This window comes from Aulonocara stuartgranti, assembly GCF_965226115.1.
Source record: "Aulonocara stuartgranti genome assembly, chromosome: 14".
Lineage (NCBI taxonomy): Eukaryota > Metazoa > Chordata > Actinopteri > Cichliformes > Cichlidae > Aulonocara > Aulonocara stuartgranti.
This window is the reverse complement of record NC_138950.1, coordinates 31710746-31737756: the sequence shown is the minus strand read 5'-3', so window position 1 is coordinate 31737756 and position 27011 is coordinate 31710746. Positions and strand designations below refer to the sequence as shown.

Genomic DNA, 27011 nt, shown 5'->3' with positions numbered 1-27011 from the left:
AGTTTTGGATGCAAGTAAAGAAATGCAAGTAAGTAATAAATATGCAAACATGCAAGAACATTTTCATCTTCAGAAACAATCTCTGTTTAGTAATGTAATGTCTTCCAGTTTTCACAAGTCACAAACATCAAGTTGCATTTTCTGCAGGGAACAAAATTATTTGGCTTTGTACAAAATAAAGGGAAAGATTCGATACCTACAACCTCAGTCCACCATTTCTGTTTCTCTATTCAGATACTCTAATAAATGTTGTTAAAACAGAACACCAGACACCAAATCAGTTCACCGTGTTGCTCATCATTCACTTCAAATTAAGATATTGGTTGAAACCATTTCTCTGCACACTGCAGTGGTTTGAGGTTTAGTCATACTGGGTCATGGGGTGATCGTTCCAGGAAGGCAGCTGGGAGAGCTTCCCTTCAGTGGCTGTTTCTATTGGCCAGCCCCAGGCCTTAAAGAAGCCAGTCAGGTCCATCCCCACAGTCTGGGAGAAAGTCTCAGCATACAGGTTCATCTTTCCTTTGTTGTCCTTGGGGATGTCTTTCATGTGATGATACGCAGTAAACACCTTCTTAAAGGCATCCCAGCCAAACCTTTCCTGGAGCTGCAGATGAGGAGACAAAAATCATAATGCTGATAATCATGTTATGTCTAATAAAGTGTTTGTGTCAGGCTTATTTCTGTTTGTTAAGATACTGTTTTAATTCTGTCTCCACACTTTCTTGATAGTGACTTGATTTAAAAGGTATCATCTTACAGTTTCTGGAACGTGCCTTGTTTCACACTCTGCTTTCAGTTTTCCATGCAATCATTTTTTTCCAGTGAAAGCAGGTGTGTGGACAAAGGACAGTTTCTCTACAGAGTAGAATTCTCTCACCTGCATATATGTTTCCAGAGCCACCCACATGCTCCAGCTCTCTGGTTTCCTGCCTCCTGCGACGTAATCCTTGGCTCGACTTTGTCGATTTTCTGCAGTCATAGCTCCATGAGCCTGCATTAAAAACATGGAATGAGATGATTGTAAAATATTTTACTTTTAGTAAAAACTGAGTTCAATCATCAGTTATCATGGGATATCAAAATAGACACATGTGATTTACTCTACCTGTCCTCTGTGGAGACCCAGCACCTCTTCATGCACATACACTGACCACAGGTTGCATGTACACTCTGTGGTGTTTGGTGGGAACTCCCAGCAGCCTCTCTGTTGGTTGTGTCCCAGCTCGTGGATGGGGCCCCACATTTCTTTACCTTTTTTAACACCGACCAGCTCAGCAGCTGAGACTTTGTGTGCCATGATAGGATAACCTGCATGCATCCAGCCTGAACAGAAAAAGAGAAATGAACAGTGGTATAGTGATGATTCTTTATTTTTTATAGATTTTAGATTTTATAGATTTGATAGCTTTTATTTAAAAAAAATAAACAATTAACAAACAAACAACCAAAAGCATGATATGATTATGGTTCTTCGGTAAAAGTTAGTCATGTTAAGTGTAAATATTCATCTGTCTCTGTGGTAACCCTGCAGTGGTCTTGCGACCTGTCCAAGGTCTGCTCAACCTTTTGCCCTGTCACAGCTGAGATAGACGCCAGTGGATGGATAGACGTTTAAACAAGTTTCTCTGATTGGCAGTTCTTTATAAACACAAGACTTCAATAACAAATGGGTAGAGCTTCTGCACTCAGAAGCTAAGCTGGGGATACACACCCTCAGGGATTTCAAACAGAGCCAAAAGTAGAAGGAAAAACTGTCTGATGAATAAGCATTTAGAGCTCTAAAGCCTGAGCTTTCAGCTTATAGGGATTAAGTGTGCACACACCTCATTTTCTGAAACTTGTTAGACAGCTGAAGCCAGCATTGTTACTGTATATATGCACTATTTTGCCAAAAGTATTTGTTCGTCCACTTTCACACCCACACAAATTTGGGAGACATCCCATTCTGAATCCATAGGGTTTAATATGATGTCAGCCCACCATGTGCAGATATAACAGCTTCAGCTCTTCTGGGAAGGTTTTCCACAACATTTAGGAGTGTGTTTATGGGAATTTTTGACCATCCAGAAGCACATTTGTGTGGTCAGATACAAAGAGTCCAGTAGCAGCATTCTGTACATCACCAAAGCACAATGCTTTGCACTAGTTCAAAGCATTAAATGCAAAGGTTTATATGCTTTGCACTGTCCCTCGTGGTGTAAAGTTTGGAATCAGGTGCTCAGGCATGGAAACCTTTTCCATGAAGCTCTCTGTGCACTGTTCTTGAGCTAATCTGAAGGCCAAATGAAGTTTGCAGGTCTGCAGAAAGTTGGCAACCTCTGCACGCTATATACTTCCCAATCCGATGACCCTGCTTTGTGATTTTACTTAGCCTGCCTCCTTGTGGCTGAGTTGCTGTTGTTCCCAGTCCCTTCCACTACTCACTATGTTTAGTAGCAAGGAAATATCATGACTGGACTTCATGCTGAGGTGGTATCCCATCACATTACCACACTGGAATTCCCTGAGCTCCTGAGAGCGACCAATTCTTTTACAAATGTTCATAGAAGCAGTCTGCATGCTTTGGTGCTTGATTTTATACACCTGTGTCATGGAAGTGATTGGAACACCTTACCCCAATGATTTGTATTGGTGACTAAATACTTTCTGTTTGCTAGTTCAGAGAACTGGACCATGCATACCCTGCCTGTCACCCAGCATTACTTGAGACTCTATATATGACAAGCCAGTTAAAGGCAGGTGTATATACAACATGAGGCAAAATGCACTTACCAGCAGAAATCTGCACATCTGCCACAAAGCGCTCCTTGCGGGGAAATTTGTGTGGTTTGGCAGCCAGATCTGCAATGGCCCTCATGATTTCATCCCACAGAGCGGCTAGCTCGTCAGGGCGCTCCAGACCCCGAACAGCATCTGACGGTACGGTGAGAATGATGTTTTCAAACTCCAACTCTGCCCAGGGTGAAGGAGCTGTGCGCAGCAACGACCACTGAGCTGCAGTTGTTACATCTGAAAAGAACAAAGAGAGGAGTGAATTTATTAAAATGCTTCAGGCTCCAACACATAAAAACAGAATCAAGGGCTAGCTAACACCAACTTGAAATATTAACAGTTAGGGAAGCCTAATTCATTGTATCAGACGTTAAACTGTTGGATATTTACTTTACTTTACTGAACATTTCTAACACTCCTAACACTTCATATTTGATTAGAACCAGGGAGATGCTGCCCTCAGCCCCTTAAATCGCCTTATAAACTGTTTGAGAATAGTCTATTAGACCAGTACAAAAAAAGTTAACAAAGTCAAATCCACCACAGACTCACCAGACTTATAGTATGGAGCAGGTACAGCCATCTGCACTATGACTTCCAACACCTTCACTTGTGTTTTGGGTGGGGCCACAAGGAAGATGAGCCCTCCCCAAAGGTTCCAAACCTGTATCATCTCTGATGTGACAGGAAATCGCTCATGGACAGACGGTGGTCTCTTCAGCTCCTCATGGTGGTGCAGTGAATCAGTTTGACATCCTATCTGAATCTGCAGAAGAAAAGAAAAATGCACTGTAAGCAATCTCTATATGCTAAAGTATTGAACACTGTAAAAAGGAATGTCTAAAAATTGCAAGGACTCCTCTGTGTTTAGACACCTAAATGACCTGAAACAACTTACAGTATCTATTCACCGCAAAAAAAAATTCAGGTTCTGGCACCTTGCCATGTGGACATGAGCTGTACTTGTGGTGAGTCTCTGTCACTACTGGAGACAGAGACTTATATGGGGTTGAACTCAAAATCAATTGACTTCATATGCTGTACCTTCCAATCCTTGTTGACAATCTGAGGTGGTATAGCGATGTAGGTCTTCATACCAGGAGAGAGGTAGAGACCTGTACTGATCCACTCTTCCCTATCTGAAACACACAATTATAAAAGATCACAATCAGGGACGTTTACAGGTATAAAATATGCATTTTAAAAACTGTATTTCACAGTTTCCAGTGTTTGCAATGAGCTGCATATATTAACACATTTTTAGCAGTGAGATCTGACCTGCTGTATCAACATCAACCTTGATCCGGTGGTTATAGACAACAGGCATCATTGGGTTGTCCTTGATGAGGTAGGGCAGGAGGGCATCGGGATCTGGGCAAACCTTATATACCTGGGTACCCACAGCGAGGAGGAGGTGGTCTTTGGGACTCTTTACAGGGCAGCTGTCACTCACCTTGAAAGTGAATAGTCAATCTCATTATATATGTCCCCATATTATGACACTATCTGCAGAAACAAAGGCAACTAGTCTCCACCTCCACCACACCCCATCCATAAAAAGCAGTGGTCAATCATATTTAAAACACATTGGTGTTGTTTCTTTTTTAAAACACATTTTTGAGACACATATTACTTGTTGATAACTGTAATATACCAACTAATAGCTGTGACATGCACTGTAATGTTTTGGCACACATAATGGTCACAAACCACATCAGCTAGCATAGCTTTGTTTAATTTTGTTATTTTAAAAGGTGTTCATATTATTTTTGTCTACTCACCTGTGGCAGGCCTGACCTCTTTAATAAGTCAGTGAGTGTGGCCAACACTTGTCGGTAGTGGGAGGAGTCATGGGCTTTCATCTGCAAGTAGGCATTGCAGTCGTTGCCCAGCCTTTTCAGATATCTCTCCTCATGCTGGCTAAGGTTTTCACCTGCAGTCACATGGGCAGCAAAGCGGTATAGAAGGTGGCGGAAGTGGTAGCTGTCATTAATAGCCTGGCTGGGTACGAGAGATTTGTATGTTCCTCCTCCGATTGTTGCGCCCAACAGGCTCAATCCCATTTGATTTAAGATCTTGTTTCCTGAAAGACATTAAAACAAATCTGACTTAAAATACTCTGGTGTATTGTTGGAGATGTCACACTAATCAGATGCATTGGTCGTGCACTTTCATACCTGAGAATTCTGTAAGTGGATTTTGCCCACTATGTGTCTGTGCCCAGTACCAGGCATGTCCTCCAATCAGCAGGCCTCCTCCCTCTGCCACAAAGTTTTTGATTTCCTCCAAATGCTCAGTGATATACGCTTTACACACAAACACGCTGAGGTCTTTCCTGAATTTTGTCTTCTCACACTTCAGCCCTGACTTGCTGAGAATATTGATTGCAGCATCTATATTCATGACACCAACAACCCCTCTGCGGCCTTCATCCAACCAGTGAATGGCATTTTGCCAAAATGGAGCCATACTCTAAAAGAATAGAAGGAAATCAGGAACAGATGCAGTCATGTGTACATAAGATGTATAAAAATTGCATCAAAACAGCAGAAACATCTCCTTTTTAACCATTATAGGTCTGCTTACCACTGACTCCTAACTCTAACCCTATCACAATACACAATTTATGTTATCTGCAATGTTTGCTCAAAGTCAGGGAGAAACACAATAAAAACAGTCATACATCCATTCCGAGTTGCACAAACTACTACTACTCACATTTTTAACCCTCTGAGGCCTGAGTCATCATCAGTGGAGAACCCAACCCTAACCTAAACTTTAACCTCCATCCCTCTATCCATCCTAGGCAATAAGAATAGCTTTGTTTTAAATTAAATTATTCACCCAAGTCTTGGCAATCAGTTAACAAAGAAACTATTCATTACAGTGACACACATAAAAACCTTCTGATGCAAATCAAACTTGTAAAATCAAAGGAAACCTGTTCATTCATAGGTCCGAATCACGTGCTGATTCTGACCTATGAGTGCTTGGAAAGGAAGACCAACTCTCACATTTACCTCAAGTCCCAGAAATCCTTCATGTGTAGCCACAATCACTCGTCCCTGTCCATAGTAGCCTCCTGCCAGGAACGCCCGTCCATCATCTGTGGTCGCGATGGGAAATGCTAGCGGTCCATGGACTAAAACCTCCGAAGCAGTTAAATTAGACGGGAGCTGGAACTCTGAAACCCCCTGGAGTAAGAACTGCAAGTCGTCTTCAAAATCCTTACCCAAGCTGAAAGGTGGAAGAGTCATGATAGGAATGAGAGACAAACTTAAGAATAATTGTGTAAATTGCATTTTTTTTTATCTGTTTTTGCATGTTAAGAAAACAATTAACCAACATACAAGCAAGTTTAATTTTTACATTTTCAGAATGTAAAAAAGCACCACTGAACAACACAGGAATACATTCCTGCCTGTTGCCATCTCCCTGTACAACTCATCCACTTAACACACTGTATACTGCAGTAGCTACACCCTTTTTGCACATGCTCTTCTTTCTTATTCAGATATTTATCAATATATCTATATATATCTATATCTATATCTATATATATATATCTATATATATATATATCTATCTATATCTATATATATATATATATATATATATATATATATATATATATATATATATATATATATATATATGTGTATGTATGTATATTTTGTATATATTGTGCTATTTTCTTACTGTAGTGTATTGTCTGTCTTTGTTACTGTTTGTACCAGAGCACTGTAACCAAAATAATTTCCCCTAGGGATCAATAAAGTATTCTGATATTAAATTAATAAATATGAAACATAAAATTGATTTTCCTACTGTTATTATAAACACAGTCCTGTAAAAATACAGTCCTTTTGTAAATTCACAGGTGCTGAGTTTGACATCAATAGATACTTTGTTTTATTGCTTAGGCAGAAAATGTCAAAACTGATAAATCCATGTAAAATTATGTAAAAGTTTACATTAAATATAATAATAATATTTTTTTTAAACTCTATATGCAATCTATAGTAGTTTGCAATTTATTTCATGTTATAGTTAACTTGTGGGTTTAGACTAACAGTAACAATAACAACAAAACAGAACTACATTAAACACTCACACCACAGACATCCAGGAGGACGGGATCTGAGGGTAGACAGGCAGGTTCTCCGCCTCACCACAGTTCTTAGAAAAGTAGATTCCTGCCACTCCCGACACTTTATTCCCATCAAACTGATGCAGTGCGTTCTCTTTGGGGTGATCTGCAGCCCAACTCCACGCTTGTCCAGCTATCAGCACCCCTCCTCCAGCTTTCAGAAACGCCACCAGCTCCACTGGGTCTGAGCCCACACTGTAGGCATCGGTCACATAAACACCAACTCCCTGTTTGTCACTGAAAGCTCCCACAACTTCTACTTGGAAGCTGGATTTTTGGAGGTTATTAGCAACTGCACATACACTTCTGTGCACCCCTACTGAGAGGTTATCAGAGCCATCACCTCTCAGCCAGGTCAGAGCATTTTCTACCAGAGCAGGAAAGGCTGTCAAGTAGCCCTCATGACCCAGGACCACAATCCTTCCACTGCCGTACAGAGAGGCAGCCATCAGCACCTGACCTCGGCTGTTCATTGCTAAAGGAAAGGCATGGTCTCCAATCAGGACCAGGTCACTGGGAACACAGGGTCCCTGTAGGTCCAGCTCCTTCATGCCTCTCATCAGGGACATGTAGGCCTGTTCATGTTGGCTTTTGAACAACTGGTTAGATGACATAGTGTAGAGGATTTTTACTCTGAAGACTGAATGTCGAGGGCAAGTTGTCTTAACAGATTTGATTTCACAGTATTTCCTGCATCAATGTATGCCAAGGTGACCTGTGGAAATAGGGCAGAAAAAAATTCATTGTTTTTTATTATTATTCCAGCACACGTATTCACTTGAGGTGAAACAAAAATTTGCACTCACACAGCAGTTAAAGTAGGTAATATATGCAAAAACAAGAATCATATCCACGGTGTAGTGTGAATAAGATAACAAAAATAAATAAAATGAAAGTATGACTGCTGACTAATGCCTCATAAGTCATGACAAAACATTACACTAAATAAAGCTGATTCAGAGATAAAAAGTTAAATAGCTGCTTTCCACTTGGTACAACCAAGACCCAGATTTTACATATCTCGTTACTACTAAACAACTTAAAAAAAATAAATGCATTCTTTTATTTAATAATATTTTTACCTGCAAGATGACTTTCCGGTGCAGTTCAAGAGTTTTTCAAAGCAGGTGACACAAAGAGCTCTACCTGACAGAATAAAGAATGTGAAAGTGAGTGCCTATTTGAGGAGTTGAGGAGATCATGAGTGGTAGGTTATGATGAGGACGGCCCACAGACGGGCTACTGAGCACAGCAAAAAAATAAACAGAAGCATGGAAAATGACAGCAGTATGTCAACATTCCCATTGTGTGAATGTTGTAATTACTGATACACCCTAAACGAGTATGAAGCCCACAGAGAAACCTGCTCATCCTGCCATCTTTAGTAACTAGTTGTGAACGCTAAAGGGCACAGCGCAGAACTTTCTGCAGGTAAAATAAACAGAAGAATGTGGTGTTTTTAATTCAGTGTGTTTTGCACCATATCAAATTATTGCATCTTTCAGCATTACCATAGCGGGATAGCATAGCGTGATTACTCTTTATCCGTTCATCGTTAGGCTTTAGACTAAATGTTTGGATAATAAATAGTGCTCACTATTTTGCCACACTGAATTAGTCTTCAGATGAGCTTTTAGCTCAAAATGTAACCAGGACAATGTGTTACTTTGTCTTCTTTCCGTATCAACTTTTTCTCCCTGCCTCGCCCATTACAGGACCTGAAAACCAAAATAGTGACTCACCAATGCGGATGTGTTAAATATTTAACTCCTTCGGTGAGTAGCAAATAACGACGTCTTATTACATCCAGTGAGAGTATTATAAATACACATTGTTGTTATATTACACGTGTCAACAAAGACAGAGTCCAAAAATGAGATGGAAATGTGGTCCAGTCAGCAGAAGTTTAGAATGTTGTTGCGCTTTTCTTTCAGATAACACGGTACGGGTGCCGAGTGACTCAGAAAGCCAACGGGATAAAGTTTTCTTTATCCTGCAGTTTTTCACCATCTGACTGCGCAGCCCAGCACAAGTTTTGCTATATTAACAAACTATCGCACATCGCACATCAAGTGATTTCAATGCTGACTCCCAACTCTGCACGTGATTAATGCTGGATAATATTGCTGAATATTTTAGAAAAAAAATAAACCTAGACTGTAAATACATAATCATAATCTGGCCTCACACAGGTCCCAAGAGGGTATGCTTATGGGGGGGTCCTCAAAATATTTGTAAGGACAAACAGCAGACCATGTTGAGATATGCAGTATTCAGCTAATGGCTGTTTGGGAATCACCATATTGATGCAGCTACAATATAACAGTATTTCAGAATGAAATGAAGTCTTTCACTTTTTTTCTCTCTCTTAATGGAAAAAGATAAAGTGGATTATTATTGAAGCTGTTTCAGATATCAGTGTAGTGAAACTAAAGACTAAAGTTCTTTTATTATAAAGTCTGACCTCTTTATTGCAACCCAACATAATGCAAACATGAAAATACAGCAGCAGAGCAAATGAGAGTTTCAATATTATGCTTATTCACATAAAGAAAATCCACATTTCTAATAATATAAGTGTCCTTATAAAAATCCTGTGTCCTCATAAAAGACTACTATTTTTTAAGGAAAGGGTTGCAGTGAACGTATTCAGTAGAGCACAGTGTAAGGCAAGTGTATTGCGTTGTATGTTATAGTAGTGCAATGTCTTGCTATGATTTCAGCCCTGTACAAAACAAAGGCAAAGATCCACTCTTGTTATCATCGAATGTCTAGTCTACCTGGCAGTAAGTGAAAGCCTACTGTACCTACCCCGTACAGGTACATAAGGGAAAAAAAAATTCAAACTGAATTCAATAACTACAACCTCACCACATCATTTAGAATAGAATAGAATTAGAATAGAATTCAACTTTATTGTCATTGCACATGCACAGGTACAGGGCAACGAAGTGCAGTTTGCATCCATCCAGAAGTGCTTTAGTGATATAGATATATTACAATATATATTAGCAATAATATAGATATGTAAGTATATTACAGAAATGGGTCTATTATGGTATGTTATAATGTACACGGTATGAAGTATGTTGTGAATATTCTATAACTATAAGTATGTACAGGCTGTAGTGAGTACAAGCTATGTACAGGATTTGTTTCTCTATTCAGATACTCTAATAAATGTTGTTGAAACAGAACACCAGACACCAAATCAGTTCACCGTGTTGCTCATCATTCACTTCAAATTAAGATATTGGTTGAAGACATTTCTCAGCACACTGCAGTGGTTTGAGGTTTAGTCATACTGGGTCATGGGGTGATCGTTCCAGGAAGGCAGCTGGGAGAGCTTCCCTTCAGTGGCTGTTTCTATTGGCCAGCCCCAGGCCTTAAAGAAGCCAGTCAGGTCCATCCCCACAGTCTGGGAGAAGGTCTCAGCATACAGATTCATTTTTCTTTTCTTGTCCTTGGGGATGTCTTTCATGTGATGATACGCAGTAAACACCTTCTTAAAGGCATCCCAGCCAAACCTTTCCTGGAGCTGCAGATGAGGAGACAAAAATCATAATGCTGATAATCATGTTATGTCTAATAAAGTGTTTGTGTCAGGCTTATTTCTGTTTGTTAAGATACTGTTTTAATTCTGTCTCCACACTTTCTTGATAGTGACTTGATTTAAAAGGTATCATCTTACAGTTTCTGGAACGTGCCTTGTTTCACACTCTGCTTTCAGTTTTCCATGCAATCATTTTTTTCCAGTGAAAGCAGGTGTGTGGACAAAGGACAGTTTCTCTACAGAGTAGAATTCTCTCACCTGCATATATGTTTCCAGAGCCACCCACATGCTCCAGCTCTCAAGTTTCCTGCCTCCTGCGACGTAATCCTTGGCTCGACTTTGTCGTTTTGCTGCAGTCATAGCTCCATGAGCCTGCATTGAATAGTATGTAATGAGGTGACTGTTAAGCATTTTACTCTAAGGAAAACAGTGTTAAGTCTTCTGTCCTCATAGGATATCAAAAAAAGAGTTATGCTTTCTAAAACTGATTGATATGAAAAGCATCACAATTCAACAAAAGCTTTTCTGGCCATTGGTCTGAAAGATGCATGTGATTTACTCCACCTTCTCCCTCTTGATGCCCAGCACCTCTTCATGCACATACACTGACCACAGGTTGCATGTACACTCTGTGGTGTGTGGTGGGAACTCCCAGCAGCCTCTCTGTTGGTTGTGTCCCATCTCGTGGATGGGGCCCCACATGCCTTTACCTTTTTTAACGTCAACCAGGTTAGCAGCTGAGTTTTTTTGTACCATGATAGGATAACCTGCATGCATAAAACCTGAACAGAAAAAGGAGAAATGAACAGTAGTACAGTGATGATTCTTATGTAAAAACAAACAAACAAGCAAACAAACAAGCAAAAGTATGACATGATTATGGTTTTTCAATGCAACAGTCCAGGGTCTACTCAGCCTTTTGCCGTGTGACAGCTGGGATAGACTCCAGTGGATGGCCTCAGGGATTTCAACCAGAACCAAAAGTAGAAGGAAAAAATGAGCATTTAGAGCTCTAAAGCCTGAGCTTTCAGCTTACAGGGATTAAGCGTACACACGCTTACTTCATTTTCTCAAACTTGATAGACAGGTAAAGCCAGCATTGTAATTGTATATATGCACTATTTTGCCAAAAGTATTTGCACGTCTGCCTTCACACCCATATGAACTTGAGTGACATCCCATTCTGAATGAGTGCTTTGCATTGTGCTTGGTGATGAAAAAAGCATATACTTAGGGCTGGATCAGGTGACCCTGAATCCTCCCTTAGTTATGCTGCAATAGTTTTAGGGTGCTGGGAGATTCCCATGATGCCTTAAATATTTCTCCTCCACTCACTCTTTTCACTCACTATATGTTAACAGACCTCTCTACATTGAATCCTACTTGTTATCAGTCGCTGGCTCTCTTTCACAGCATGTTTTCTTATCCTGTTTTTTTTTTTTTATCACAACAACTGGTCACAGCCAATGTGCTTGTTTATGGGGGGTCATATGATTGTTGGGTTTTTCTCTGTATGTATTATTGTAGGGTCTAGCTTACAATATAAAGCGCCTTGAGGCGACTGTTGTTGTGATTTGGCGCTGCATAAATAAGATTGAATTGAATTGAAAAATTGAATTTGGATTGGTGACTGAATACTTTCTGTTTGCTAGTTCTATTCCAGAGAACTGGTTCATGCATACCCTGCCTGTCACCCAGCATTACTTGAGACTCTATATATGATAAGAAAATAATAGGCAGGTGTGTACTGTACAACATGAGGCACAATGCACTTACCGTGAGAAATCTGCACATCTGCCACAAAGCGCTCCTTGCGGGGAAATTTGTGTGGTTTGGCAGCCAGATCTGCAATGGCCCTCATGATTTCATCCCACAGAGCAGCCACCTTGTCAGGGCGCTCCAGACCCCGAACAGCATCTGATGGTACGGTGAGGATGATGTTTTCAAACTCCAACTCTGCCCAGGGTGAAGGAGCTGTGCGCAGCGACGACCACTCAGCTGCAGTTGTTACACCTGAAAAGAACAGAGAGGAGTGGATCTATTAAATTGCTTTGCATTATTACCTGGGAGATGCTGCCCTCAGCCCTTCAAATTATAGACTGTTTAAAAAATAGTCTATTAGACCAGTACAAACAAAGGTACACACTAGTGCAAACACATATTAAAGTTCAATCTACCGCAGACTCACCAGTCTTATAATATGGAGCAGGTACAGCCATCTGTGCTGTGACCTCCAACCCCTTCACTTGTGTTTTGGGTGGGGCCACCAGGTAGATGAGTCCTCCCCAAAGGTTCCAAACTTGTATCATCTCTGAGGTGACAGGAAATCGCTCATGGACAGACGGTGGTCTCTTCAGGACATCGTTCTTGTGCAGAGAATCAGTTTGACATCCTATCTGAATCTGCAGAAGAAAAGGAAAATGCATTATAAGCAATAATACAAGCAAAAATATAATAATATAAGCAATACCACAAAGTGTGCAACACTGTAAAAAGGAATAACTAAAAATTGCAATGACTGCTCTGTGTTTAAACAACTAAATGGCCTGAAACAGCTTACAGTATCTATTCACCAGAGACAAGTTTTGTGTCTGGAATTTTTCAGTTTCTGGCACCTCACTATCTTTAGGTAACAAAGTTGCAACATTCTGAGTGAACTCAAAATCAATTGATTTCATATGCTCTACCTTCCAATTCTTTTTGACAATCTGAGGTGGTATAGCGATGTAGGTCTTCATACCAGGAGAGAGGTAGAGACCTGTACTGATCCACTCTTCCTTATCTGAAACACACAATTATAAAAGATGACAGTCAGGGACGTTTACATGTATAAAATATGCATTTAAAAAATGTATTTCACAGTTTTCAGTGTCTACAAAGAGGTGCATGTATTAATACTGTGTGACACTGAACAACAGGCATTGCTGCATCATGCTGAACGATGCTGTACAATTTAAATTTGTACCTAAATTCAAATAACCACATTCACATTTTTGAACACAGCAGTGAGATCTGACCTGCTGTATCAACATCAACCTTGATCCGGTGGTTATAGACAACAGGCATCATTGGGTTGTCCTTGATAAGATAGGGCAGGAGGGCATCGGGATCTGGGCAAACCTTATATACCTGGGTACCCACAGCGAGGAGGAGGTGGTCTTTGGGACTCTTTACAGGGCAGCTGTCACTCACCTTGAAAGTGAATGGTGAATGTTATTAGATATGTCCCCACATTATGACACTATCTGCAAAAAAAAGGGCAGACGAGCGACCCCTCAACAAACCCCATCCATAAAGGGCAGCTACTCACCTGTGGCAGGCCTGACCTCTTTAATAAGTCAGTGAGTGTGGCCAACACTTGCCGGTAGTGGGAGCAGTCATGGGCTTTCATCTGCAAGTAGGCATTGCAGTCGTTGCCCAGCTTTTTCAGACATCCCTCCTCATGTTTGCTAAGTTTTTCACCTGCAGTCACATGGGCAGCAAAGCGGTATAGAAGGTGGCGGAAGTGGTAGCTGTCATTAATAGCCTGGCTGGGTACGAGAGATTTGTATGTTCCTCCTCCGATTGTTGCGCCCAACAGGCTCAATCCCTTTTGATTTAAGATCTTGTTTCCTGAAAGACATTAAAACAAATCTGACTTAAAATACTCTGGTGTATTGTTGGAGATGTCACACTAATCAGATGCATTGGTCGTGCACTTTCATACCTGAGAATTCTGTAAGTGGATTTTGCCCACTATGTGTCTGTGCCCAGTACCAGGCATGTCCTCCAATCAGCAGGCCTCCTCCCTCTGCCACAAAGTTTTTGATTTCCTCCAAATGCTCAGTGATATACGCTTTACACACAAACACGCTGAGGTCTTTCCTGAATTTTGTCTTCTCACACTTCAGCCCTGACTTGCTGAGAATTTTGATTGCAGCATCTATATTCATGACACCAACAACCCCTCTGCGGCCTTCATCCAACCAGTGAATGGCATTTTGCCAAAATGGAGCCATACTCTAAAAAATGGAAGGAAAGCAGGAACAAAGGCAGTTACGTGTACATGTGATGTATAAAAGATTTCTCGGAACAGCAGAAGCATTTCTTTTTTAACCATTGATGGTTTAACCAACATTCACCATGCTCAGACTCGGGTACTCACACTATAGACATCAAAAGAAACTTAGGGTTCAGCGTATTTGCCGAGTATACTTCAACATCCAAACTGAAGAAGCATGGGATCAACAGACAAGCCTTTAGATTAGTAGACAACGATATCTAACCCCTGCGTCGTGCCTCATACAGAGTTAGGGTTATCACCAATGATGGCTCAGACATCAAACAGTTAGAATGTTCTTTTATATTCTCTCATCACAGATGGTCTAAATCTACAGTAAGCATCAAAGTGCTGACAGAAATATACAATACTAAAAAATATATATAGTGAAAATAACAAATGCCTAATTTACCTCAAGTCCCAGAAATCCTTCATGTGTAGCCACAATCACTCGTCCCTGTCCATAGTAGCCTCCTGCCAGGAATGCCCGTCCATCACCTGTGGTCGCGATGGGAAATGCTAGCGGTCCATGGACTAAAACCTCCGAAGCAGTTAAATTAGACGGGAGCTGGAACTCTGAAACCCCCTGGAGTAAGAACTGCAAGTCGTCTTCAAAATCCTTACCCAAGCTGAAAGGTGGAAGAGTCATGATAGGAATGAGAGACACTATTAAGAATAATTGTGCAAATTGCGTTTTCAAATGAGTCTTTGCATGTTAACAAAACAATTAACCAACATACAAGTAATTGTATTTTTTACATTTTTGGAAGATTATCACCATGAAAATTTGAATTGCATTCATGTTGTATAATTATTACCAGTGACTATGTATAAAAACAATAAATATGAAACTTCAACATAAAATTGATTTCTTAATGTTATTATCAACAAGTTCCTGTAAAAATACTGTACATATAGTCTATAGTAGATTGCAATTTATTTCATGTTATAGTTAACTTGTGGGTTTAAAAAAAACTAACATGGAATCTATAATAGTTATAGCATGTACTCACACCACAGACATCCAGGAGGACGGGATCTGAGGGTAGACAGGCAGGTTCTCCGCCTCACCATAACGCTCAGTGAAGTAGATTCCTGCCACTCCTGCCACTTTATTCCCATCAAACTGATGCAGTGCGTTCTCTTTGGGGTGATCTGCAGCCCAGCCCCACGCCTGCCCAGCTATCAGCACCCCTCCTCCAGCTTTCAGAAATGCTACAAGCTCCACTGGGTCTGAGCCCACGCTGTAGGCATCGGTCACATAAACACCAACTCCCAGTTTGTCACTGAAAGCTCCCACAACTTCTACTTGGAAGCTGGATTTTTGGAGGTTATTAGCAACTGCACTGACATTTCTGTGCACCCCTACAGAGAGGTTATCAGATCCATCACCTCTCAGCCAGGTCAGAGCATTTTCTACCAGAGCAGGAAAGGCTGTCAAGTAGCCCTCATGACCCAGGACCACAATCCTTCCACTGCCGTACAGAGAGGCAGCCATCAGGACCTGACCTCGGCTGTTCATTGCTAAAGGAAAGGCATGGTCTCCGATCAGCAACAGGTCACTGGGAACACAGGGTCCCTGTAGGTCCAGCTCCTTCAGGCCTCTCATCAGAGACATGTAGGCTTCTTCATGTTGGCTTTTGAATGATTGGTTGGACGACATAGTGTAGAGGATTTATACTCTGAAGAATGATGAAGATCGAGGGCAAGTTGTGCCAGCAGATTCGACTTCACAGTATTTCTTGCATCAATTAGAGATAGAGGGAAAAAAAGAATTACGTAGTTTTATTATCATTTGAGCACATGTATTCACTTGAGGTGAAACAAACTTTTGCACTTAGACAGCAGTTAAAGTAGGTAATATATGCAAAAACAAGAAATGTATTCACAGAATAACAAGAAGCACATTCACAGTGTACTGTGAATAACAAAAACAAATAAAGTGAAAGTATGACTGGTGACTAATGCCTCATACACCATGACAAGACATTACAGCAAATTCTGAAAATAAAGCAGGTTCAGAGATGAAAAGTTAAATACACATGATAGCACCAAGACTCAGAGTTTACATATCTGGTTACTACTAAACACCTTTAAAAAGGACATTCTTTTATTTATTTATACATATATTTTACCTGCAAGATGACTTTCCGGTGCAGCTCAATAGTTTTTGAAGGCGGGTGACACACAAGGAGCTCCACCTGACAGAATAAAGAATGTGGAAGTGAGTGCCTATTTGAGGAGTTGAGGAGATAAGATCATGAGTAGGTTTACGATGAGGACGGGCTACTGAGCACAACAAAAAATAAACAGAAGCAGGGAAAATGACAGCAGTATCAACATTATCAATGTGTCAATGGTATAATCACTGATACACAGTAGCAGTTTTTGATACGGGCGGTTGTTTATTGTCATCTCTGCTACACACAGTCCAGTATATAGAGAGACAAGAGACGAGGCTCCAGTTACAGCAGAGCAAGTAAACAAACAATATATATAAGAAGAGTAAGAAAATAAATATACACTTCAGGACTTGGGGTAAAGGGATCAATAACAATTGAAAATTTATAATTTACAGTTTGATGATTTAAAGTCTCACACACAACCCGTCGAAAGGGGAGGGGGGCGGCTGCTTCCAAACAGAGCGCATTTCATTCATAATGTTGTAAATCCAAGCCCATTATGTATTCCTGATTTGAATCCTGGGTTGTGTGAAATCCCAGAAATAAACCCTAGACAAAGTGAATCTGTGAACTAAGGTGTAGGTCTATTAGGTTATGTTGTGGCGATCCTCGAGTTGGGGCATTTGTGTTCATACTGGAGTGCAAAATTAAAACCAATGGAAGATGGACAAGAAAAGTTCAAAGCCACCAGGTGCTCAGTTTAGAAAAAATAGAAAAGAAGAGGAAGAGAAACGAGCAAAGGATACAGGTAAGCAGATGTGTCATTGGATAATGGCAGGTCATCCTGAAACAATCAGAGTCAAAATCAGAATACTGAGGGAGTGTTCGCCCGGGGGCGCCAAACAGGCTAGGACCGCCACTGCTGATACACCCTAAACGAGTATGTAGAGAAACCTGCTCCTCCTGTCATCTTTAGTAAATAGTTGTGAATGATGAAAAGCACAACACAGAACTTTCTGGAGGTAAAATAAACAGCAGAATATGGTGTTTTTTTATTCTCTGGGTTTTGCATTATATCGAAGTATTACATCTTTCAGCTTGACCATAGCGTGATTACACTTTATTCGTTCGTCGTTCCGCTTTAGACTTAAAGTTTGCATAATAAATAGTGATCACTTGTCCGTCACACTAAATTAGTCTTTAGATGAGCTTTTAGCTGAAAGTGTAACCAGAACAATGTGTTACTTTGTCTTATTTCCGTATTATCTTTTTCTCCCGTCTCGCCCATTAAAGGACCTGAAAAGGAAAATAGTGACTCACCAATACTGATGTGTTAAATATTGAACTCCTTCAATGGACAACAAATGACAACGTCTTATTCCATCTAGGGAGAGTAATATGAATATGCATTGTTGTTATATTACACGTGTCAACAACGAGAGAGTGGAAACATTATGTTGTGGTTCAGTCAGCGGCACCTAGAATGTTGTTGCGCTTTTCTTTCTGATAACACGGTACCAGTGCCGAATGACTCAGAAACCCAACAGAATAGTTTTCTTTATCCTGTAGGGTTTGTTTTGTTTTTTTACCATGTGATTGCGCAGTCCACAATGATTGTACATTATCATTATTACATTACGCATTATATGTATATATATATATATATATATATATATATTAGAGATGGACCGATCCGATATTACGTATCGGTATCGGTCCGATACTGACCTAAATTACTGGATCGGATATCGGAGAAAAATAAAAAATGTAATCCGATCCATTAAATATCACGAAAGCACCTCGCAAAACTTGCAACACGCCGTAACTCACCTCAGAACGTTAGCAGTCGGAGCAGTATGCATCACGTGATAGAGCGGCTGTGGCATGCCGGACCTGTCGGTGGTCTGGATAGCATTTGGAGCTTCGCTAGCAACCTGGCATTTCATCTCCGACAAAGTTATCCCCGAGAGAAGTAAAGCAAGTGTGTAAGTCCATCTCTGAATGTTTGTAAAGCATTCCCACGTTAAGCTTAACAAGTGACTGCCTCTTGCTCTCCTGCTGCTACTTCAATCGTGAAACTGCTTAATGATCAGCTGATCGGCTTTTCTGTCGCGAGTCCGTCTCTCTTGTTTGTTTTTGGCCCACTTTGCACCAGAAAGAGGAAACCAGCGGCTGAACAACAGCAGCACGTTTAAGCTTGATAAGCTGTTGTTAGAATTTATTTAATATTTCTTTCTACACCAGGATCTTTTTCTACGTAGCTGACGCTGGTAACTGTGCAGGGGCGGATCTAGCAAAGTTTAGCCAGGGGGGCCGATAGGGCATGAACAGGGAAAAGGGGGCACAAAGACATACTTTTCTTTCTTATTCTCATTTAAAAATGTCTAGCTTTTAATAAATAATTATCTAACACCCAAAGTTTTAATTTGATGTAAAATGAATAGAAGTCAATTACTGTATATAGTGACTATTAAGTCTAATATACCCTAGTAAGCTATAGTACTTTTTACTTTGGGAAGGTACCATCTGTGCAGTCTGCAATTTTGTTGAAGAAAGATGTTGAATCTATTTAATATTTCTTGAAAAATAATTGATTTCTGTGCATTTTTTTTTCACACTGCATCAAATTAAGGTTGATTACGTCGATTAAGCATCATGAGGTGGAGCGTGAGGGGTGGTTCCTTATTTTTTATTTATTTATTTTTGTTGTTGCTGGGAGTTGGAACCCTATTAGTTAGGTTGCTTAATATTTATGCTAAGTACTCTTTAAAATACCAGAATAGTGAGGATGGTGTAGGTCTAAGTTTATTAGATTGATCAGTATTGCTGAACTATGAAATATTTTTTTTGTATACAGGTATAACAGAATAGCTTTAGTGTAGTTGTTGTTTTAAACTTGAGTATGAACTTGCAGACTTGCAAAATGCAGCAAGATATTTAAAAAACAGTTTTGTTGATTAAAAAACACTATATCGGATTCATATCGGTATCGGCAGATATCCAAATTTATGATATCGGTATCGGTATCGGACATAAAAAAGTGGTATCGTGCCATCTCTAATATATATATATATATATATATATATATATATATATATATATATATATATATATATATATATTTTTTTTTTTAAACTTTAAAAGTTATTTCAACGCTGACTTTCCCCTCCAAAAAAGAAAAGAAACCAAATAATTTCAGCTCCTGCTAGCTTGACCGCGACTTTGCTCATGTAACCTACACTTTGAGCGGAACCTCACGCGGGGACGACGTTGCTAAACGTAATTATTTTTGCGTCGGACCGCGGGGACAACGCTGCAAAATCAGACCCGTGTAGTTTGTAGTTCACACATTCTTCAAGTTTTTCTTTAGAAGACGAAAAGAAATTGAGGTAGTTGAAGTTGTAATGATGCTAAACACTACTGCGTGAGGCCGTTTAATGTCCTGTACTTTGGCTTGACTTAAAAAAAGACTCTTAAACACAACATATTAAGGGGCAAACAGCCTCTCTGTGGCCGCTTGTTCGAATGTCCTGCACGCTGGTTGGCGCCTCTGGAGCTCGGATCTCCCTGGAAGATGGACGGGCTGTGATTCTGGGCCGGGATCCGGACACTGGTGTCACAGATAAGAAGTGCTCCAGACATCAGGGTGAGGCGTCCCGCTTATGTGTCACATTTATCGCGAGACTCTAGATTTAAATCTGCGAAGCTGTTAGTGCTCGTGCTCTGCTGAAGCTTAACTTTATAACAAACCACCCTAAAGCTGTAAATTACTTTACAGTGTACAACGCAAGAAAATACTGCTAATGTGGCTGTAAGCTTTAATTCATTCATGTATTTATGTGAGAAAGTAAATCAGTGGGGCTGACTGAGTTTTGTGTTTTGAGTGTCTTGCATTCACTCTACAAGTCACTAACAGGGATTTAAACTCATGATGACTGAACTTTGGTTACAGTTTTACATACATACATATGTACTTAATAAGTGAGGAGCTTAAAATTGCATCCACGGGGAGTCAAATAGAGCAAGAAAAAGAACCAGGCTGGTACTTTTTTTCTCTTTGAAAATCAGTAGGTATGTATATAAATGTTTTAGTGGGGCCAGATGTGCCCTACAATAGTTTTTTGGGAATCACCATATTGGTGCATACATACAGTTTTTTGCCTGGTAGACTGAGTTATCTTTGATATTTCTCATAGGTTCAATTAAAGAAATGGCAACAAATGACTGTGTTCTTGCAACACAGTTTGGAATTGGTTCTTTAGCTTTTATTTAAAGACACAACACTACTTCCTTCCTTGACTAGTTCAGTGTTAAGTGGCCTAAAAAAAAATAAAACAAAATTTAAAAAAACATCTCTCTGAAAACGGTCAGGTACAAGGAGTGGGTTGAAAATGAGTGAAAAAGCAGCTAATGTCCAAAGAAAACTTTGAAGACCTTGAGAAATCCAGGAGGACTATTACTCAAGACTTATTTAAAAAAAAAAACAAGTCTGTTAAAGTATAAAGACAACATGGGTGGCTCAAGACCTTTTTTGCACAGTACTGTATGTAATGGCACATGGTAATTTTCAAAATTAGCCGAGGCATTTTTTTTATGCATTTAGTTTTCATATTGCAAAATAAAAACTGCATTTAAATGGAAAATCTGCATTAAAATGAGTTAGAAAGTTGTTGTTTTGTCTTCTTTTAGTTTTTTTGGTCCCAGCTCTAGATGTGTATACATACGAAATGTGTGTGTGTCTTTTTATTTATTACAGTGAAGGTGGTGGCTTGCTTTGCAGACCAGGATGTTGTTGTTACACAGGTATGAAGAACAAACACTGGGTGCCTCCACAGTAGAATAATGACCCTGCCTATTAAACTAGAGCACACTCCCTTCAACATCACCGCGAATTAATATTTAACCCCAAGCAATTACACCTGATCCACAGCAACCGGCGTGTCATTATGTTCAAAGCTGATGTCAGCACATTGTCCTCTTTGTCCACTCTTGCTACCTCACAGCTCATGTGCTAACTGTAACTGCTACAGTCCAATGTCCATTTCTCCACAGCTGGGTCCCAACCCCAGTTCTCTGGATGGTGAGAAGCTGGGCCGGGGTCAGTCTGGTAAACTCAGCCATGGAGGTACTCTCTACCTAGTTAACCAGAGCCACCCATTCACACTGAACTACTCTCTGAGCTCCAATGGAATCACCTCCAGCACGGCACAGAGAGGGCTGAAAGCAGCAGATAAGACAAAAGGAGGGACGAGTTCAAAAGAAAAAGAGGCACAGTCCAGTCCCACACCCAAACGCAACATAAAGGATTTCTTCCCTAGCTCTCCCATGAAGGTAAACCTCTGTGATGTATTGATTCATGGATCTAGCTGTCTACAAGCATATGTATAAAGAGAAGCCAGAATGAGAGAAATTGCTGTTTTGTTCCTTGTTATTTAGTCATCTAAAAGGCAACTGAGCCCAAAGAAAGAGCAACCTGAGGTGAAGCGCCAAAGAATAGAGGAGGAAGCTTCTGATTGGCAGATGAAAGAGGAGGAGGATGAGGAGGAGAGACTGGCTGGCGAACGGCTCAAGTACCTTCAGGAATTTGCCAAAAAGTCCCTGACAGAGGAGAGCAGCAGCAATCAGCCGTCATCGTCTTCAAAACCAAGTCTAAAGAGCAGCTGGCAGCAGTTTGGCAGCTTAATGGTTTACACAGCCGCTGGTGTCAAAGGGAGTGACAAGGTGGGGAGTGATTCATTCAGATGATCAGCAGATATGGAGTCTTTATCTACAGCAGGCAGTGTTTTATATAACGTTCAAATGAGCGAAAGACCTAAAAAACTCTGCAGCATATCATGTTCAGCTCTTCTCAGAAAATTAATCAGCAACTCTTTTTGTTATTGTGTGAACTGGGATCCAAAAGGTCAAAAAATGCACCCATCAAAATAAAAAAGCCTTACCTGATTAAAATCACGACCGTTTACCCCTTCAAGATCATCTTCTCAGGCTCCTCTGGAGGTCTTCCATCACAGCTGCTTCTTTTTTTTTATATTTCTCAGTGGAATTCCCATCCTGTCCCCTTTGATTTGTGTCTGTCCAGTGACTGCTGGATCACCTCCAGTGTGTCACATGGATTCAAATATGCTGTGTGGGGTGAGCAGTGGGCAGAGATTTTGGTATTGAGGTCTGGGTGCAGGGAGGAGGGGAACGGGGCACTGAGCATGCTCCTGGTCTCGCTGTGTGAAAGGCCCGGCTGCCATCACCAGCGATGATCCTTCATGTGAAATTTGGGTCAGTTTGTCAGAGGAGTCGGTGCTTGCTGCCTGAACGAGTTTAAGGTTTGTTTGAACTGCAGAGCTCATGATGCGTGCAGTCGTGGGCTTACACACCAGAGTTGCATGAGCAGATGAGCTTGACTCGGAGATGAAAAAGATGTTAAAATTCAGGTTTATGTGTTATGCACAAGGTTTTGTGAAAGATATGGCTAATTTGCCTCTTCTAACTCCAGATCGCTGGGTTTGACATTGATGGCTGCATCATCACCACCAAGTCTGGCAAAGTCTTTCCCACAGCACCAGACGACTGGAAGTACGTCTGCACTCCTCAGCTTTTCCTGTTCATCTTTCTCATTCCATTTTATTTGATTTTATTAAGAGTTACAAATAAGTGTCTGTGTTTTCTTTTTTTTTCGTAGTTTCATTTCCAGATTGTTTGTCAGACTTTCACGGTTTGTTTGTGTTCAATTACCAGAATTTTGTACCCAGAGATTCAGCCCAAGCTAGCCAGCCTGCTCAAGAAAGGTTACAAGGTGAGGAGAAGCTAATGTGATGCTAATGCTAAAGTGTACTTTTGCAAGGTTAAATTTGATTTGCTCTGGCAGCATTTGTCACTGGGTTTGTCTCTTGTCCTGCAGGTGGTCTTCTTCACCAACCAGTTGGGGATTGCTAAAGGCAAACTGAGACCAGAAGTGTTCAAGTCCAAAGTGGAGGACATCCTTGCCACTTTGAAGCTGCCTGTGCAGGTTGGTCACGTTGCATGAGCTGGTTCCCATTGTTTATAGTACTATTTATAGGTGATCTCACTGTCTGTGTTTCAGGTGTTTGTAGCAACAGGTCCTGGTATTTACAGGAAACCAGTCATGGGAATGTGGAATCACCTATGTGAGAAGGTAAATGCCAGGTAACATCCATGAAAAAGGCGCACACGCCCACTTAAGAGCCACACCTCATCTGTTATTTACACAGACACAGCCTGCACAAAGAAGCAGTTAACAGATGTGATGAGTCATAGAAGCCGCACTCATCTTTTCTCATTTCAAACAAAGAAGAGTAAGACAACAAAAAGTAAATGAAAAATCCTTTGATTTGATTATGAAATCATTTTAAAAAGTCATGTGATCCACAAACACAGTTTTAATGAACAGGACCATTAAAAACGATCCAATGGTGTAATGAGTGTATGTATTTTAATGTGTTTATGTGAGTGTAACATATACTTGTGTTTCAGCAAGTCCTTATTAAAAAATATATTATTATTTAGTTTGAATATTTTTGCATGTATGTTTCCCGCTCAGGCCAATGATGACGTGACTGTTGACATGACACAGAGTTTTTATGTTGGAGGTGAGTGATCCCAGCTTCTTTTCACAGTGAGCTGCCCATACGTAATGCAGGACTGGCTGTTATCTAGAGCCCAGCAGTGAAGAGTATAAATGCTGAAATCTGAAATAATACTGAGTAACAAGTAGGAGTGTGTGTGTGAGAGAGAGAGAGGCTTGAAATGCATAGAATTAAGTGCTAAACAAATCTAAAGTGGGACTTGTATGGCACATTTAGTGTCAGGAAGACTAGAACAGTGTTATATAAGTGCGAGTACATTTAATGTTTTATTTTTTTCTCCTGTTTGCTTATTTTTTTGTCCATTTATTCCAGCTGTTGTCACAGAGCACAAACTTGTTTTCATCATAAACAGAAGAAAATGTCGGGCTATTTTTGAACATTTAACCATTGTTAAATTGCGCGTTACCTACTAAGTTCTGCAGTTTGGAGACTAAACTAACTTCAGTCCCTCCCCCGTCTCCTTCCTAAATTAACCTACGCATTAACTCAATCACATGCAAGCTGCACAAACATGCACACACAGCGTGACTTACATCTGTGCTCAGATGCCGCAGGAAGACCAGAAAACTGGGCTCCAGGGAAGAAGAAAAAGGACTTCTCCTGCAGTGATCGCTTGGTAAGAGCTATGTTAGCAGCTTAGAGGAAACCCTATTTACACTCTTGATCTTTTGTGGCATGTCAAGTATTACCTGTTGTCTCTTTATGTTAACGGAGGATGTATATTTCTTATGTCATAGTTTGCTCTGAACATCGGATTGCAGTTCTACACCCCAGAGGAGTACTTTTTGGGTTGGAAGCGCGCCCCCTACAACCTGCCTGAACTTAACCCTGTGGGTACAATATAGACTGTACATATTACACTATATATGTCTTCTGCTTCAGTGTTTCGTTGACGCTTGTCTTTATTTAAATCGCTAGACTAAGCTCGACTCTGCTGCCAGGCTGTACGACCCACCGTCTGCCTCCCTCACCTCCGGTGACACCGAAGTCATTGTTGCCGTGGGATTCCCAGCATGTAAGAAAACCACAGAGTCATCGTTCTGTTCTCACCTTTGACAAACACCCTTCTGATCTCATTCTGTCTTCCTTTGATCTGCAGCGGGTAAATCCACCTTCTTCCACACCCACGTTATTCCAAAGGGCTACGTTTATGTCAACAGGGTGAGTGGCGCTTGCGGCAATATGTGCTTATCCACTTTAATTTTGTCTTTGCACCGAACTATTTTAACTATAGTGAAAATTATCTATATGGCATATATGGACTGGTTCTTATCTGGTGCTTTTTTTACTCTCCCTGAGCACTCAAAGCATTTATTCACACACATTGACACCTCTCCATTTGTTTCCGGGTCAGGACACACTCGGTTCGTGGCAAAACTGCGTGTCGGCATGTGAGCGTGCTCTGAAGGAGGGCCGCAGCGTCACCGTAGACAACACAAATCCAGACCCAGAGTCTCGCAAACGGTAAAGCACCTCAGTCTGAGTGCATGTGTGGGTGTGTGTCCTGACTTGTCATAGTACCCCCATATCTTCAAACCCACCTGACCTGAACACTCACTGGGCTGGGGAGTCATTCAAAGATGAACACGTATCCAGTATCTACCATCACATTCAAAGTATATATCAGATATTTGCAATCAGGGTGGAGATATTCACCCTGTTTACACTGAAGTCTAATAGAGTCACTTATCTGCTTGGTGTTTCTGGAATCAGCTCACCAAAGTCTGTCACATTGAATTATGTGACAGACTGTTTGACTCTGGTGCTGTATTTCAAGTTTGATAAGTAAAGAGAGAGAAGAGCCATGACAAGCACTAATTTTACCCTTACAGAAAAATGCTCTCAAAGTGATTGTTATTGTTGTGTTTCATCATTTTATTTTTGTTCCTTTGTGTGTATTTGTGTGTATTTTGTAGCTATGTGGATGTGGCCAAAGCAGCAGGTGTTCCTTGTCGCTGCTTTCACTTCTCTGCCACTCTGGAGCAGGCCAAACACAACAACAGGGTATGACTCACTCGTCCACACTGCCCCATTATACACTCGTGGGTTTTTGTGTTGTGTTTTTTTAAAAAGCATCATTATTGTCGGCAGTTCCGTGAGATGGCTCCGTCAGACAGCAAACACGCCAAGGTCAATGACATGGTTTTCCACAGCTATAAGTAAGTAACACTGGTCAGGAAGGACAGCCCTCCCTCCCTCATTCTTTAAGTTTAAGACATATTTGTTTGTTGTAGCAAAAGGCCCATGTCTACCATTTTCAGTACCGGGTTAATTCTTTATTCTAAAAGATTCTCCGTCTCTCCCTGAACAGGAAACATTTCCAGGCTCCTGCTCTCTCCGAGGGATTCTCCGAGATCCTCCAAATCCATTTTGTTCCAAGCTTCAAAGACAAGCAATCAGAAACTCTGTTCAGACAGTTTTCTGAGGGCTGACTGGACACCTTTTACTTTACTGACAAAGAAAAAACACAAATGGTACCCAGTAACATCAGCAGACGTCCACATTTATTTCAGCCCAGTGTTTTCAAGCTGCATTCAGTAAGATCTCTAGCCACAAAGTCCAACTCCAAAGTCAGAGACGTTATTAAAATGGTGTTTTAACAAAGGCCAGTTGAACATCTATATGAATAAACATAACAGTAGTTTGATGCGTCACGTAGTATGTACGTTGTGTAATTTTACTGCACAGCTTGAATATGTCAATAAAGCTTTAGAAAATCTATTTGATTGGTTGTAAGTATTTAAGTTTGGAGAGAGTTCACCTCCTCTGTGTTTGC

General features: G+C 40.6%; 2 protein-coding genes across 2 annotated transcripts; one reads left to right on the top strand and one right to left on the bottom strand.

Annotated features, from left to right (window-relative positions):
• Positions 1-60: 60 nt before the first annotated feature.
• On the bottom strand, positions 61-18276 carry LOC309687645 (uncharacterized protein). The gene is made up of 25 exons (XM_082502738.1): positions 17958-18276; positions 16650-16715; positions 15528-16255; positions 14927-15143; positions 14182-14476; positions 13786-14087; positions 13493-13667; positions 13163-13257; positions 12664-12877; positions 12252-12488; positions 11040-11257; positions 10734-10847; positions 10220-10460; positions 8005-8068; positions 6887-7612; positions 5793-6009; positions 4950-5244; positions 4554-4855; positions 4051-4225; positions 3817-3911; positions 3325-3538; positions 2773-3009; positions 1106-1323; positions 878-991; positions 61-604 (listed from the first exon to the last, which is right to left on the bottom strand). The coding sequence occupies exons 3-25, from the start codon at positions 16175-16177 to the stop codon at positions 362-364; spliced, it is 5658 nt and encodes a 1885-aa protein (XP_082358864.1). The 5' UTR covers positions 16178-16255; positions 16650-16715; positions 17958-18276; the 3' UTR covers positions 61-361.
• pnkp (polynucleotide kinase 3'-phosphatase) lies at positions 17468-26954 on the top strand. The gene is made up of 18 exons (XM_082502479.1): positions 17468-17659; positions 20130-20283; positions 21394-21440; positions 21690-21968; positions 22074-22358; positions 23125-23204; positions 23367-23424; positions 23530-23637; positions 23713-23784; positions 24190-24238; positions 24781-24851; positions 24973-25065; positions 25154-25250; positions 25335-25396; positions 25590-25699; positions 26152-26239; positions 26327-26394; positions 26547-26954. Exons 1-18 carry the CDS (start codon positions 17627-17629, stop codon positions 26665-26667), a joined length of 1875 nt encoding a protein of 624 aa, XP_082358605.1. The 5' UTR covers positions 17468-17626; the 3' UTR covers positions 26668-26954.
• Positions 26955-27011: the final 57 nt, after the last annotated feature.

What these genes read in the sequence shown, in the direction of transcription:
- LOC309687645 (XM_082502738.1), bottom strand. Translation starts at nt 16,177, where the DNA reads ATGTCGTCCAACCAATCATTCAAAAGCCAACATGAAGAAGCCTACATG. An exon ending in TGCTCCATATTATAAGACTG is followed by an intron (nt 12,489 to 12,663) that starts GTGAGTCTGCGG and finishes TGTTCTTTTCAG; the next exon opens with GTGTAACAACTGCAGCTGAG. An exon ending in AGATGTGCAGATTTCTCACG is followed by an intron (nt 11,258 to 12,251) that starts GTAAGTGCATTG and finishes TTTTCTGTTCAG; the next exon opens with GTTTTATGCATGCAGGTTAT.
- pnkp (XM_082502479.1), top strand. Translation starts at nt 17,627, where the DNA reads ATGATGAAAAGCACAACACAGAACTTTCTGGAG. An exon ending in CAACACAGAACTTTCTGGAG is followed by an intron (nt 17,660 to 20,129) that starts GTAAAATAAACA and finishes CAACATATTAAG; the next exon opens with GGGCAAACAGCCTCTCTGTG. An exon ending in ATGGTTTTCCACAGCTATAA is followed by an intron (nt 26,395 to 26,546) that starts GTAAGTAACACT and finishes CTCCCTGAACAG; the next exon opens with GAAACATTTCCAGGCTCCTG.